This window comes from Lagopus muta, chromosome 3 (assembly GCF_023343835.1).
Source record: "Lagopus muta isolate bLagMut1 chromosome 3, bLagMut1 primary, whole genome shotgun sequence".
Classification (NCBI taxonomy): domain Eukaryota; kingdom Metazoa; phylum Chordata; class Aves; order Galliformes; family Phasianidae; genus Lagopus; species Lagopus muta.
Genome location: NC_064435.1, coordinates 70,236,138 through 70,248,845, shown reverse-complemented (window position 1 = coordinate 70,248,845; position 12,708 = coordinate 70,236,138). Strand labels below are relative to the sequence as shown.

Sequence of the window (12,708 nt, the reverse complement as noted above, 5' to 3'; positions counted from 1 at the left end):
AAAAAAAAAAAAAAATGGATTATGTACATCTAGCAGGGTGAAAAGATTGAATACTGAGCCACACAGTGAAACTTCATGTTTCAGATGTACAGTATTTTTAAGTAGAAAGGTAGTTTCATCCTTTTGTTAACAAAACAATTGCAAAGGATTGCTCTTGTTGTCAAATGACTACTTAACAACATTTTATATTGTAATATTCTTCTAGGAATAAAGGCAGTGCAAAATGTTTTTGTTATCCATTGCATTAGCATGTTGTCTGAAAGTTTATTTTTTTCAAATTTCTATAAGGACATCCTTTTACTGTTTAAGATTATTCTTTTTAATGCATACCTACTCTTAAAAATATATTACATATTTCTTTAGTAATTTCTAGGTGATGAATTAATGAGTATTACCGTCTTTGGGAACTGATTATTTTTTTCCCCTCTGAGCATTAGCGGGGAAAAAATCTCAAATAAAAGACTGTATTTTTATAGGGCAAAACTCCAGATCTGTCTGGAGGTTACATTTATTTTTTTGTCAGCTTGCATTAATGTAATTTTAGTCATTTTCAGTAAAGAATATGTGATTAAACGTTATCCATATAGCTGAATAGCCATTATTACCATGCGCCGTTTTGGTTACTTGGATAATTTGTCAGCTCTGTATACCAACAGACAGCTTAGAAATAAGAATTTTTACTTCCATAGTTGAAATCATAAATCAATAGCAGTTGTTCAAGGGTTGATTCAGCTGCTTAACACCCATCTAATCGGCCAAATTACTTTTACATCTATCCAACAACTTAGTTTGGAAAGTAGTTCTCTGCTGCCTTTATATTCATCCACTGAAAAGTAGATTTAAGGGTCGTCATTTTTTGCATATGTGATTCTTGGTGCTGCCTGCTTCTCGAGTGACTGAATTTCTCCATTTCTTTGTGTTTCTGATAGTCTGAGAAACTAAAATAGGCAGTTGTGTGTGTGCTACATCATGTAACAATCATCAGGCTTCATCAAGCTTCAGGATAACAGCCTGAGAGTAATTAAAAGGCTGAACTGGACGGACCATCTTGGGATCTAGTCCAGCTCCCTTAAGTTTAAACTAGCATCTGCTCTTTCTAACAGATTTATCAAAGAACATTACAAGAACAGGTGAGAGTGGGCCCCCTCACCACAAGTGGGATGGTTATTTCCATGATATTTTGGTACATTATCTAAATTTCCAGCTCAAATTTCAATGAAACTCTTTGTTCTTGTAGCACAGAGAATCACAGAATGGCCTCGGTTGGAAGGAACCTCAGTTATCATGAATCTCCAACCTCCCTGCCATAGGCAGGGCCACCAACTTCCCCATTTAATATCAGACCAGGCTGCCCAGGGCCCCATCCAATGTGTCCTTGAACACCTCCAGGGACAGGGCATCCACAACCTCTCTGGGCAGCCTGTTCCAGCACCTCATCACTCTCTCTGTAAATAATTTCCCCCTAACATCCAACCTAAATCTTCCCTCCTCCAACTTAAAACCATTTCCCCTTGTCCTGTTGTTATCTACCTTTCAAAGAGTTGACTCCCCTCTATGCTCACCAAACTCTTCTGAGTTGACCTTTTACAAGCTTTGATTTTCTCTTTAAAAAAAAAAGAGAATTAATACCCTGAACAGCAGGATACTCACCAGTCTCTCCAGTGCCTTGTTAAAACATTTCATGAAGCACACAGCCATTAGCAACTAACTTCGAAGGGAGCCCAGCATTAAGTTGAGGCTGGATAAGTGATGTCCTGAAATTGTTCCAACCTAAATTGTTACATGATTATCCCTCCCTTGGCTCCACAGAAAATAATTTGTTTAACACATCAAGTAAACTTGTCTTTTTAAGGCATATATTAAATCATTTATTTAATCTTTCCCTAAAAATGATCAAAATTTTTTTCCTGCTCCCTGTAGAACCTTTTCCTGTTTCATGGCAATGTCTCAAGTCACGCATCTGGTGGAGAGTACAGAAATAAAAGAAATAAAACAATATATATAAGGTGGAGATGGCAATTTATTCAATCTAAAAATGCAGAAATATATTAATGTTAAGAGTATATTTTGTTAGTTACAAGGGACATCCACCCTAAATTTTGGCACAGAGGGTGTTTGATCCTGGCCCAAGCAGATAGCCGGCCTAAGCTGTGGGAAGGGGAACAGCAAAATTATCAGCTAAGCAAAAAAGTCTGTCTTTTCTTCAGTAGGAAAGGAGAGGGAAAGGAAAGGGGAAGGGAAAGAAGAAAGAGAAGGGGAAAGGGGAAAAAGGAAGGGAAAAGGGGAAAAGGGAAGGGGAAAGGGGAAACTGGAAGGGGAAAGGGGAAGGGGAAGGGAAAGGGAAAGGGAAAGGGAAAGGGAAAGGGAAAGGGAAAGGGAAAAGGTTGTTTCATTAGAAAGAGGAGAAGGCAAAGAGCCCGAGGGGTCAGTGTCTTGGAAGGAGCTGAGTGAAGCTAATGTGAAGAGGCTGTAAGGGAAGGGAATTGGAAGTGGTGTGATGTGTAATTTCACGCAGTGTCAGACCATTTGTGTGTTGGGAGGTTTCTGCATGGAACGTGCTTTCTTCAAGGTACAGCCTGTCTAGCTTCTGTCTGCATTATTTCCCCAAGGAAGTGCTGAACTCGAAATGAGTCATTCCTCAAAAAAAAAACCAAACAAAACCACTTTCTTACTGGCTACTGAGGACAATGCAGGACAAATAGTGTGGTTGAAATACTCCTAACTAAGTGAAATCATGCTTAAAATAATTTACTTAAAGCAATGGTCAGCCTGAGTCTCTTAGTTGAATCTGCATTTTATGTTTGAAGCCTTGAACAGAAGTGCTGTAGTGCTTAGCTATCCCAGGAAGAAATACTGCAATGATCAAATGCACAGAAGTGGATTTCCTCAAAGGAATTTTATTCATATTGCACTCTGTTTCTTAAGAAGCTAATTGCCTGCAACCAAAGTCCAAATCCGTAAAGTTTCAGGGAAAAAAAGGGTTTTGTTGATTATTTTTAACTAACGTAGAACTATTAGAGATTGTCCGAAGGAAGGCTATGAAGATGGATGGTGAGGGGCCTAGAGGGCAAGATGTATGAGGAGCAGCTGAGGTCACTCGGTTTGCGCAGCGCAGAGCAGAGGAGCTGAGGGGAGGCCTGATGGCAGCTGCAGCTCCTCACAGGGAGTGCAGGGGCAGCGCTGAGCTCTGCTCTGTGTGACTCAGTGATCCCTGTGTGTCTCTTACAACTCAGGCCACTCCAAAAATAATGCCTCCTATTTATTTCCATGGAAGCTACAACGGATGCCAGGAGCACAATAACTCTACTTGATAGTGAAAACTCAGCTACAGAACACTATTTTTCAACATTATCACCACCATTAGCAATGTATTTTCATTAAACATGAACAAGAGCTTTCTTGCCGTGCTTATAAAAATGTGCACAAAAGGAGGTGAACCACTATTTCACAGCTACAATGATAGCGTCATTGCTAGGAAAATGCTGCCCATACAGTCCATCTTTGGACTATATTTTATGGACTATATTTTGCTCTCTCCATTAAATAGCAGCCTTGCTGCCTGCTTTATGAACACATCAGTAGCACTCCGGGCAAAGAGCAAAACTGCTGAAGGTACATACTCTGCAGTTACAGAAAGAAAAAAGAAAGGAAAAGAAAGGAAAAGAAAAAAGAAAGGAGAGGGGAGGGGAGGGGAGGGAAACAAGGAAAGGGAAACAAGAAAAGAGAAAAGAGAAGAAAAAAAAGACAATTCCCTTTCATCTCAGGAATTTGTAGCAAGGCCTTACTAATACAGGTGGGAATTAACCAACAGTTTTCACAGAATCGTAGAATTGCAAAGCTTGGAAGGAACCTCAAAAGATCCTCGAGTCCAACTCCCTGCTAAAGCAGGTTCCCTACAGTAGGTTGCACAGGTAGGCATCCAGACGGGTCCTGAATACAGGAGACTGTGCCAGTTTTCTGGCACTGTAATTTGAGGAAATCTGTAACAATTTTAAAAGTTTCTTTAAAGGGCACAAAAGGTCAGAGATGAGTAAAGTATTAGGGGATTTGAGGAGTGGGGCTTTTTATTACTTTTTTTATTTTTACAATTTTGATGACTGTTGTAAAGTATTAGATTAGATTAGTTGGACCATCAAAAGGACTTGTTGACGTGACAGCTGAGTTGATACCATAGCTGACTAATAGAGTGTGATTTAGGAGAGATGACTGTGTCCCATCTATAGAGGTGATTATTGCAGTCAGAAATTCTGACATAATTTAAATTGGGCAACCAAGAAATAGTATGGAACTGGGTGGCAATTAGGACCTTTTTCTGTAGTAATTGGTAGGAATTATATCAGATTTATTCTTATCTCCTTTTTTTTTTTTTTTTTTTCTTACACAGTTGATACCAAAGCTTGGTTTATTTACAAAATATTAAAGAAAATATACTGATTATTTAAGAACTGTTCCTCCTTTGCTTGAACCGGAATATTAGTGCTTCTCAACCTCCGTGCTTTTTGTGAAATGTCTCTGCATCTTTTTTGTTCCACCTTCCACAAGTGAGAACTTCCGGAATAGCAATTTAAAAATCAGTGAGACAGTATCTGCCTGTAATTATATACAGCTATGTTTGTGAGGCTCCATTGCAAAAGTAATTGGAAAGATTGTAGCTGATACAGCTCCTCATACAAGTCCTTTCATAGCTGTTGCATAGTAGGGTTAGATATAATTTAATGAATTGTTTTAGAAAACAATAGAAACATTTTATGTAGCAGATCATTGCAGCACTTCCTCAAAAATGGAATGAGTGGAAACTTAATGGCTTCTCCACACAAAGAGGCACAAGAACGCTTCTTGGGTAATCAAAGGAATACAACAGTGCGGGTTTGCCCTTAAAGTGTGTATGCAGGCTCTGTGATAAATCAACAGACGTGCCAGACAGAGCGACTTGTAGTCCTGAACTCCCTCCCACCAAGAATTAAGGGTCTTTGTTGCAGTGCTCTTTTAAAGATCAATAAGGCATGTGACTTGAATAACAGTCATATGCACTGATGTTCATTTGCACCAATATATTTGTGTGTGAGGGACAAAGAAAGTGAATTTTCACATTCTGCCTTTGGGCACAGTTTTGGAACCCAGTCCTGATGCAGACCCTGCCCCAACTCCCAGAGGTCTGTGCATTGCCACCACCCCAGCCCCCTGCTCAGCATCCCTATGGAGCAGCCTGCTCTCGGTGCCCTCTGGCACCTGCATTGAAAGACAATCCCTGTGTATCTGTCCAGATAGCTCACTCTTTGTGCACAGACATGGATTTTCTTTTCTCACTGACATGGATGAGATGACACTCAGTGTTGTTGCCAACAAGATTTAGAAATTTGTTTTGCCAGCAAGAAAGCCACCTGAGGTATTGAATTTTGTGGTATCGCTTGAAGTGGTATCTATCACTTATGTAGAAAACTCAATTCTGGAGGTGGGTCTGTATAGTGGGGAAATGTATGCTGCATATTATGGATGACCCTAATGCCAGAAAGGCAGAATGCTTTCAAGTTGCTCACTTTGCTTTGAAACATCTGCCAACTGGTGCCAACTGAACTTTCAGTTTGAAAAGTCGGACAAACAGAACTGCAAAAAGAGCCACTGTCCCTTGTCACCACCAAATGGGGTCAAGGCTACATTTGAAAAGGCATTTTCAATTAAAGTCATCTCTTCAGTTCAGTACTTTGCCATATTATTTGCCAGAGGACTCTGGCTGTGTTTATCTTCAATATTATTAGCTTCAATGCACTCGAGTGCAAACATTTTAGCTGAGTGTCAGATTGAAGGACTAGCTTCTTAATCTATGAAACCCCACACCAGTGCATCAAAATAAGCCACAGGTGGAGGATATTTGGAAATTAATGATGATCTGTAGATTTGAATTTGTCAGATTAACACTTGTGATGCCAGCTGGAAATTAAAACATGCTTTTAGTACTATTTATATGTAAATTAGGCAATTATCCTTTAAAAAAAAAAAAAAAAAACTACCAAATTTGATCAATAATTAACTTAGGTTATTTTCATCCAGAAAGAAGCATTTCATTTCATTTATATTATTCTTGTTCACAGGACATAGATGCAAGGAGCTCTATTCACATATTCATAAGAGGTTCAGCATCCACTAGGAAAGGAGAAAACTATTCAAGATTTAAAACCCATGTGCTTCTAAGAAGAGCAATTATTCTTGACATCAGAAATAAATATTTGTTTTGCTTGAACCCTTCAAAATAATTTGTCTTGGTTTTTTTTTGTTGTTCCTGTTGATTTTTATTTTACCAATAGGTGTAAAGATGTACAGAAGACGTACAGTTTTAATCGTGACTATAATAATCAATTCACTATTATTATAAAAGTATTATGAATGACGTCAAACCTTTTTGTATTCTTGGCTTGTAAGAAAGACCTGTAGTGAAGGACAGGCACTTCATGCCTTTGGGTAAATTGTACTCATTGCCTAATTAATCATATGCTTCATTATATCCACTAAGGGAAAAAAAAAAAAAGAAAAAAAAAACCATGCTAATCTAACCTATATTCTAATGTATACCCATATAATTATAAATTAAGACCATCTATTGATTAAGGGCTTGTATATGAAAGCACAAACACTTCTAAGTTTACTTTCTTGTGCAGGCCAATTGAATTAACTTAACTGCACTTTTGAATAATAAAAATGTACATAAGTAGAACCAGGAACAATGCATGTAAATTCATTAAAAAAAAAAAAACAAAACAGAGGTAACTGCTCACTTGAGAAAGCAGTCTAAAAAAAAAAAAAAACAGGAAAATCCTATTTCTCTAATAAAATCTCCAGAAGTTGCAAAATGTTGACAATTTAGCTTTGCAACAGTCTACATTGAGACTAAAATAGTGGCTTCTGTATGTACATTTTGAATTATTTAGTTAATAAATAGTTTATTTTTCCTTGCTGAATGAATGCTGTGCAAGTTACTCCTGAAAAAAAAAAAAGAAATATACATAAAATAATGCTTCATAAATTCTGCTATTTATTCTTAGGTCAGTTTCTTCAGAATATATTTAGATCTGCGTATTGGTGGCACAGTACTGAATCATTTCATAAAATATTAATTCTTTTTCTTTTTCTTTGCAGTTCAACAGAAGAGCAGTTTCACTGGCAAACACAAGGTAATAAACTTATCATTAGAGTATTACATATATTCTCTCCCATGAAGCTTGCTTCCCAAATAAGGTAGAGGGGAGAACAGCAATGCTTTTATGCACTTGTTGGGTGTTTTCTAGTGTTTGAAAACTCTGCTGAAAAAATTGTAGAACTTGGCAAAAGTGGTTAGGGTTGGCAAATGGAGCATCTACAGAGATAGAATAAAGCAAAGTTTTGAGGGTGGGCACTGGTCTCTAGGTTTTTCTTAAGATAAGACCTGTGCTTTCTTAGTTTGCTTTTATTAATCCAAAGCCAAACTGTTAAAGGGCAGCATAACTCTCCTGGATCAATGTCAGCCTGCTCTGAAGGTGCCATTTGGGTGTGTTTTTCATTCCTTCATCAGCTATAACTGATATATGTACGTGATAGCACGGAACTAGTTTTATCTTTTGCTTTTCTTATACTTTTTTATGTTAATGTTATTACAGATGGTCAGAAGGATATAGAAGATGAGCTCACTACAGGTCTGGAGCTGGTGGACTCCTGCATTAGATCACTGCAAGAATCAGGGATACTTGATCCACAGGACTATTCAGCCAGTGAAAGTAAGTTGCTAAAAATGTGCTTTTCAGAACCCACAGTTATTTGTAATACTTCATGCTTTAAAACTGAATACATGTATTAGAATGTTTCTCAAATCAGCAGAAGACAGTGTAGCTGGGAGCAGGAAAATTGGCTCCCTGCATTTCCAATTTGATTTTTGATTTTCTTTGTAATTGAGAGAATTTCACTGGCAGTCCATGGGCAGAAGCCCCGTGGAATGCATTTTAAGGAATACATTTAGAAATTGCAGTGTGGCCATACTGTATTACAAGGTCATGACACAAGACTTCAACATCATCACTACAAAAGCATCTTTAAAGCAGCACTGCTTCAGTATGCAAAAGTAGTAATTGAAATGTGAGGTGGTGTGATGTCACTTGTTAGCTAGTAGCTGATAGTCTCTAGGACCAACATTTTCAAATGGATAAATGGGCCATAATTGTTGAACTATTTAAGGATGATGCACAGAACACCACCAGCAGCAAGAAAGATGAAGCTTTTTCTCAGATGTTGGTTCAGTGGTCATTTGGTAGCTGTTCTTGTTTGCAGAAGAGTGCTTTGAGTAGATAGATCCTCTGCTAGGATCAGCAGCTGGAGAAGTGAATCAAAGCTGCAGTGAGTAAAGAACAGGGACGTGCCGCCCAGTGTATTTGTAGAGCACATATCTACAAATGCATGTGCTCCTAAGTCACAGACACTGAAACAAAGCTTTCCAACAGGCTGACAAGTCTGAGATGAGATGTAATGGTGGACACTGAAGATGCAAATTAGTTCCCTATTTTCCTTTGCTTTTCCTCAGTCTCCTTTCTGATACACTGTTGCTGTGTGCCACAATCTATACACACTTTCCCATCACTCCTACTGCTGCTCCTGACGTTACCTACACTTTTCAATTTTCTCTTTTATTCCTCTATATGTCTTCCTCTCTGCTCCCTTGAGCCATTTTTGTCTTTTTCAGTCCCTTGCTGCTTAGTACCCTGTGACTGAGACACATCTTTCAGGGTGGTTGCCCAAATTCAGCTTTCATAAAATCAAAGGGAATGATTTCCCTTTCCTATGGAAAGGCTAATGGAATGTGACAGCAGCCTTCTGCAAAGCAATGGTGAGTTGTCACCTGAAATGTCATCATTTCAAGTGAAAGCAAAGCAGTGCAAGGCTGAATGCAGAATTTTAATTTATCGTAACATTTTTCATTATTTTAAAACAAGATTTGCAATCAGCTTCGAAGTTGACAGTCCTGGGACAGTAGATAGTGTTTCACTTTTCATGTACACAAGATTTCTGGGCCCGCAGCATCACTAACAGTTTTGGTAAGATGCTCTTTGACCTGAGAAAAATTTTCTGTAGGGAAAGCATGATGCAACAGTTTAAGCCCTTATAAGTTGCCCTGAGTTTTCCACCTCTTACTCTATTGTATTCAGAAGTGTATTCAGAGTGAGAAGAAACAGGCTGAATGACTGATCACAGTTGTTTTCATACATTAGATAGAAAAATGAATCTGTGTGGACTGCAATAGGGAAGGTTGAAAGCCAGAAGCTCCTATGGGTGGGCATGGCAGAAACTGGATGAAGAGAGGAAAACTAAGAAAAATGTTAGGGAAGGATGAGGATAGTAGGTAGAAAGAAGTCTGGATAGGTGAAGGTAACTGCTATTCAAACAAATTTCTGAGGAGTGTCACAGAAATATAGGAATCAAGTAGGAATGTGGTGAAACTAGATTGCTGTTTGCTATTTATGGTTGTTAATTAAGAATCAGATATATATGCCAAAGCCAACAGTTGCAGTTAATCGATCATAAATGCAGGATGTCATACACTGGATTTTTCTTTTTGTTTGGGAGTCTGTTTTCAATTTATAATAAAATTTAACAGATACATCAGTTAAAATGCTATTCTGTTTGCAAAGTTAAAAGCACCATTATCAAGACTGTCTGTGCAGAATATTTTTTTTTTTCTTGTGACTGTACTCTACAGCAATTATTATCATATTTTGTTTTGTACATTTTCTGTCAATGCTTCATTTACCCTAAAGCTAAGGTTTAGATTGTGCAGTAACAGATTGGCCATGAGCCAGCAGTGTGCCTTTGTGACCAAGAAGGCCAGTGGTATCCTGGAGTGCATTAAAAAGAGTGTGGCTAGCAGGTCAAGGGCAGTCTCCCTCTCTGCACTGGTGAGGCTGCATTTAAACTACTTTGTCCACTTTGGGTTTGCAAAAGACAGGGATCCAGGAATCCAGTGAAGGGCCACAACAATGGTAAGGGGCCTAGAGCATCTCCTCTATAAGGAATGGCTTGGTAACCTGGTCTCTTCAGCCTAAGGAAGAGAAGACTGAGAAGGGATCTAAGAGATGTTTATAAATACCTAAAGGGAAGCTGGGAGGCAAGGCTGGATGAGGCCAGCCTCTTCTTGGTGATGCAACAGGGCAAGGAGCAATGGCCTAACTCTTGAACATAGGAAGTTATATACTAACATGTGGAAGAATTTCCTTGTGGTAAGGGTGACAGAGCACTGGAACAGGTTGCCCAGAGAGGTTGTGGAGTCTCCTTCTATGGAGATATTTAAGACCTGTCTAGATGCTTACCTGTGTGACTTACTGTAGGGTACCTGCTGTAGCAGGGGGTTGGGTTCGGTGGTCTCTTGAGGTCCCTCCCAACCCCTGCGATTCTATCATTCTGTGATTTCATTTTGAGCACTATTAACTTCTCTACACAATGAGAACATAGATATTAAATGAAAACAAAAATTACGTATTTAATAGTTCCGCTTCTCACTTAAAGCTGATTTTTATCTCTCCTTTGCATCCTAAAGTTCTGATGTGATAGTTAGGAAATCATTCAAGTTACCTTTTTCCAGTACATAATTTTGTATGTTACTGGTTCATCCACAGGTGTGTTGAGAACAAACACATCTAGCTGAACTGTGGTAGCAGTGTCTCAATTATACAAAAAGTTATACGAAGGGAAATCTAGGACTTACTCTGGAGTATTTCACAGTATTTGCATTTCATAGACAATTTTCATCGTAATTCATTCAGTTTCTACATAGGAAGTGAGATAAACGTCTCACTTCATAAAAAGCATTGTTTGTGATGCATTGGAACTTGAATATTGAGTGTCACAGGATAATCCACGAGAGTTTTTTTCCTTTGTGTTGGACCATTTTCAAGGAAGGTCCAAGGTGGCATGATGAAGAATGAGGCAATCATGCAACACTGAATAGGTTTGCATTTTTGTGTGCACTGTCCATAAGACAAGGAGGGAGAGGAAGAGTGATAATTCAGAAGAATCATCACTGGGTGCCATTTCTTAGCTTTTGTAGTCTAGAATTTACAATTTTACCTGAATTTCCTTCTGCATTTTGAATGCTTAGCTGTATTTTATGTCACTAGGTTAACTGTGAGGAGAACATTTCTAGCCTGCTGTGTCAGTTCTAGCCTAGTTGAGGCTGATTTTTGAAATCATGATATGAAAGCTTCCCCAGGGATGTGACCACAGCTTCTTTTCCCGAACTGCGTGCACCTAGTGTAACAAGTTAATCTGTGGGTAGCTTTACCTTTGAAGAAGATTAGTGTTTCTGTAGTCAGAATCCTTATGATTCGGTTTTCTGCACTCTGACTTTCTCAGAACTGTTTTTAAAAAATGGTCATGTAGCAGGCACAGGCAGCTATTTGAGGTTATAATACCTCAAATCCCAAATATCATCTTGTGCAGTTTCTTTACCAGCGTGGACATAAGCTAACAAGACATATCACACGAAGGTGGCTTAGGCAGGAGGTGTTCCATACTGCTAAGACTAGTGCTCCCTAATTATTCTTGCTGAGTGTGAATGAGCTGATAGACAAATACATAGGTAGTGCTGTATAAAGCTCTTATTAGTATGGGGCAAGCAGAGCCATCCGTTATTTTTAAGTAATCATTGTCAAAGATGAGCAGATTCATAACTGCTGTTTCCTCACATAAGCTTTCTGTGGTTGCCCAGGCCTGGGACAAGGCTGTATGCATCTGAGAGGTGCTCCTGTACTGTGGCCAATCTCTTCTGTTTCAACTCAATATAAACTGGCCAGAAAAAATGTGTTTCTATTTTGTGTTTCACATTGGATATTAGGAAAAATTTCTTCAAAAAGGTGGTGGGGCATTGGAACTGGCTGCCCAGGGAGGCAGTGTAGTCAGAGGTGTTCAGGAAACAGGTAGATGTGGCAGTGGCGGATGTGGTTTATTGGGCATGGTGGAGATGGGCTGACACTTGCGACTAGACGATCTCAGTGATCATTTCCAGCCATAATGATTCTATGATTCTGTGATTCTACTTAGAGACAAGCAAAAAACAGGAAACTATGAATAAAGTTAAGGTCAGTTAAGACCTCAACCTGCGTACCTTTGTCCAGCTTCCTGTATTGCAGGAATTTCTCTTTGCCTTTACATAGCTATAAATCTGTCACAACTGTATCGCTCCAGTTTATACCACATACAACCTGATGTTGCTTTCACGGTGTCAGAGAGGAGCTGAGATTGTCCTATGTGCTTGTGGAGATGCCACCAGCAGAAGGTCAATAGTTCACTAGCACCCTCAGTCTCTGAGGTGGGCAGCTAAGGGCTGCTGGCCCATATGGTGGCCACCATCTTGTACTGCACATCCCAGGCTCCACCAGTCCCTCAGTGTGACTGTAGTGGCACTCCATCCCTCCTCCTTGCTGTCAGTAGCTGTAAAACTCAGCTTGGCAGCCTGCAGTGGGTGGCTGAGCTGGCTGTTCCTTTCTGAAACTTTCTTCAGCCCACTGTTTTCTGTTTCTGATGGGCCCCAGAGCACAGTTTTTGTACAAATGAATACTTGTCATTTAAACAAGGTTCAGGGAAAGATCAGAGATGTGAAAGCCAAGCTGGGTCATGTAGAAGATGCTGAGAATAGGTCACAGGATAAGGGTGGAAATGTTCACTGAGTGTATGGACTGGAATCACTGCAGAGGGAAA

At 39.2% G+C, this 12,708-nt stretch overlaps 1 protein-coding gene across 10 annotated transcripts in view; it reads left to right on the top strand.

Annotated features, from left to right (window-relative positions):
* Nucleotides 1-12,708, top strand: part of CTNND2 (catenin delta 2) — a 613,278-nt gene that overhangs the window by 313,810 nt on the left and 286,760 nt on the right. For all 10 annotated transcript variants that reach the window (XM_048938460.1, XM_048938457.1, XM_048938459.1 and 7 more), the window contains 2 exons: nucleotides 7,132-7,166; nucleotides 7,629-7,745. In XM_048938460.1, the coding sequence (XP_048794417.1) occupies nucleotides 7,132-7,166; nucleotides 7,629-7,745 (152 nt within the window). The remainder of the gene's footprint in view (nucleotides 1-7,131; nucleotides 7,167-7,628; nucleotides 7,746-12,708) is intronic.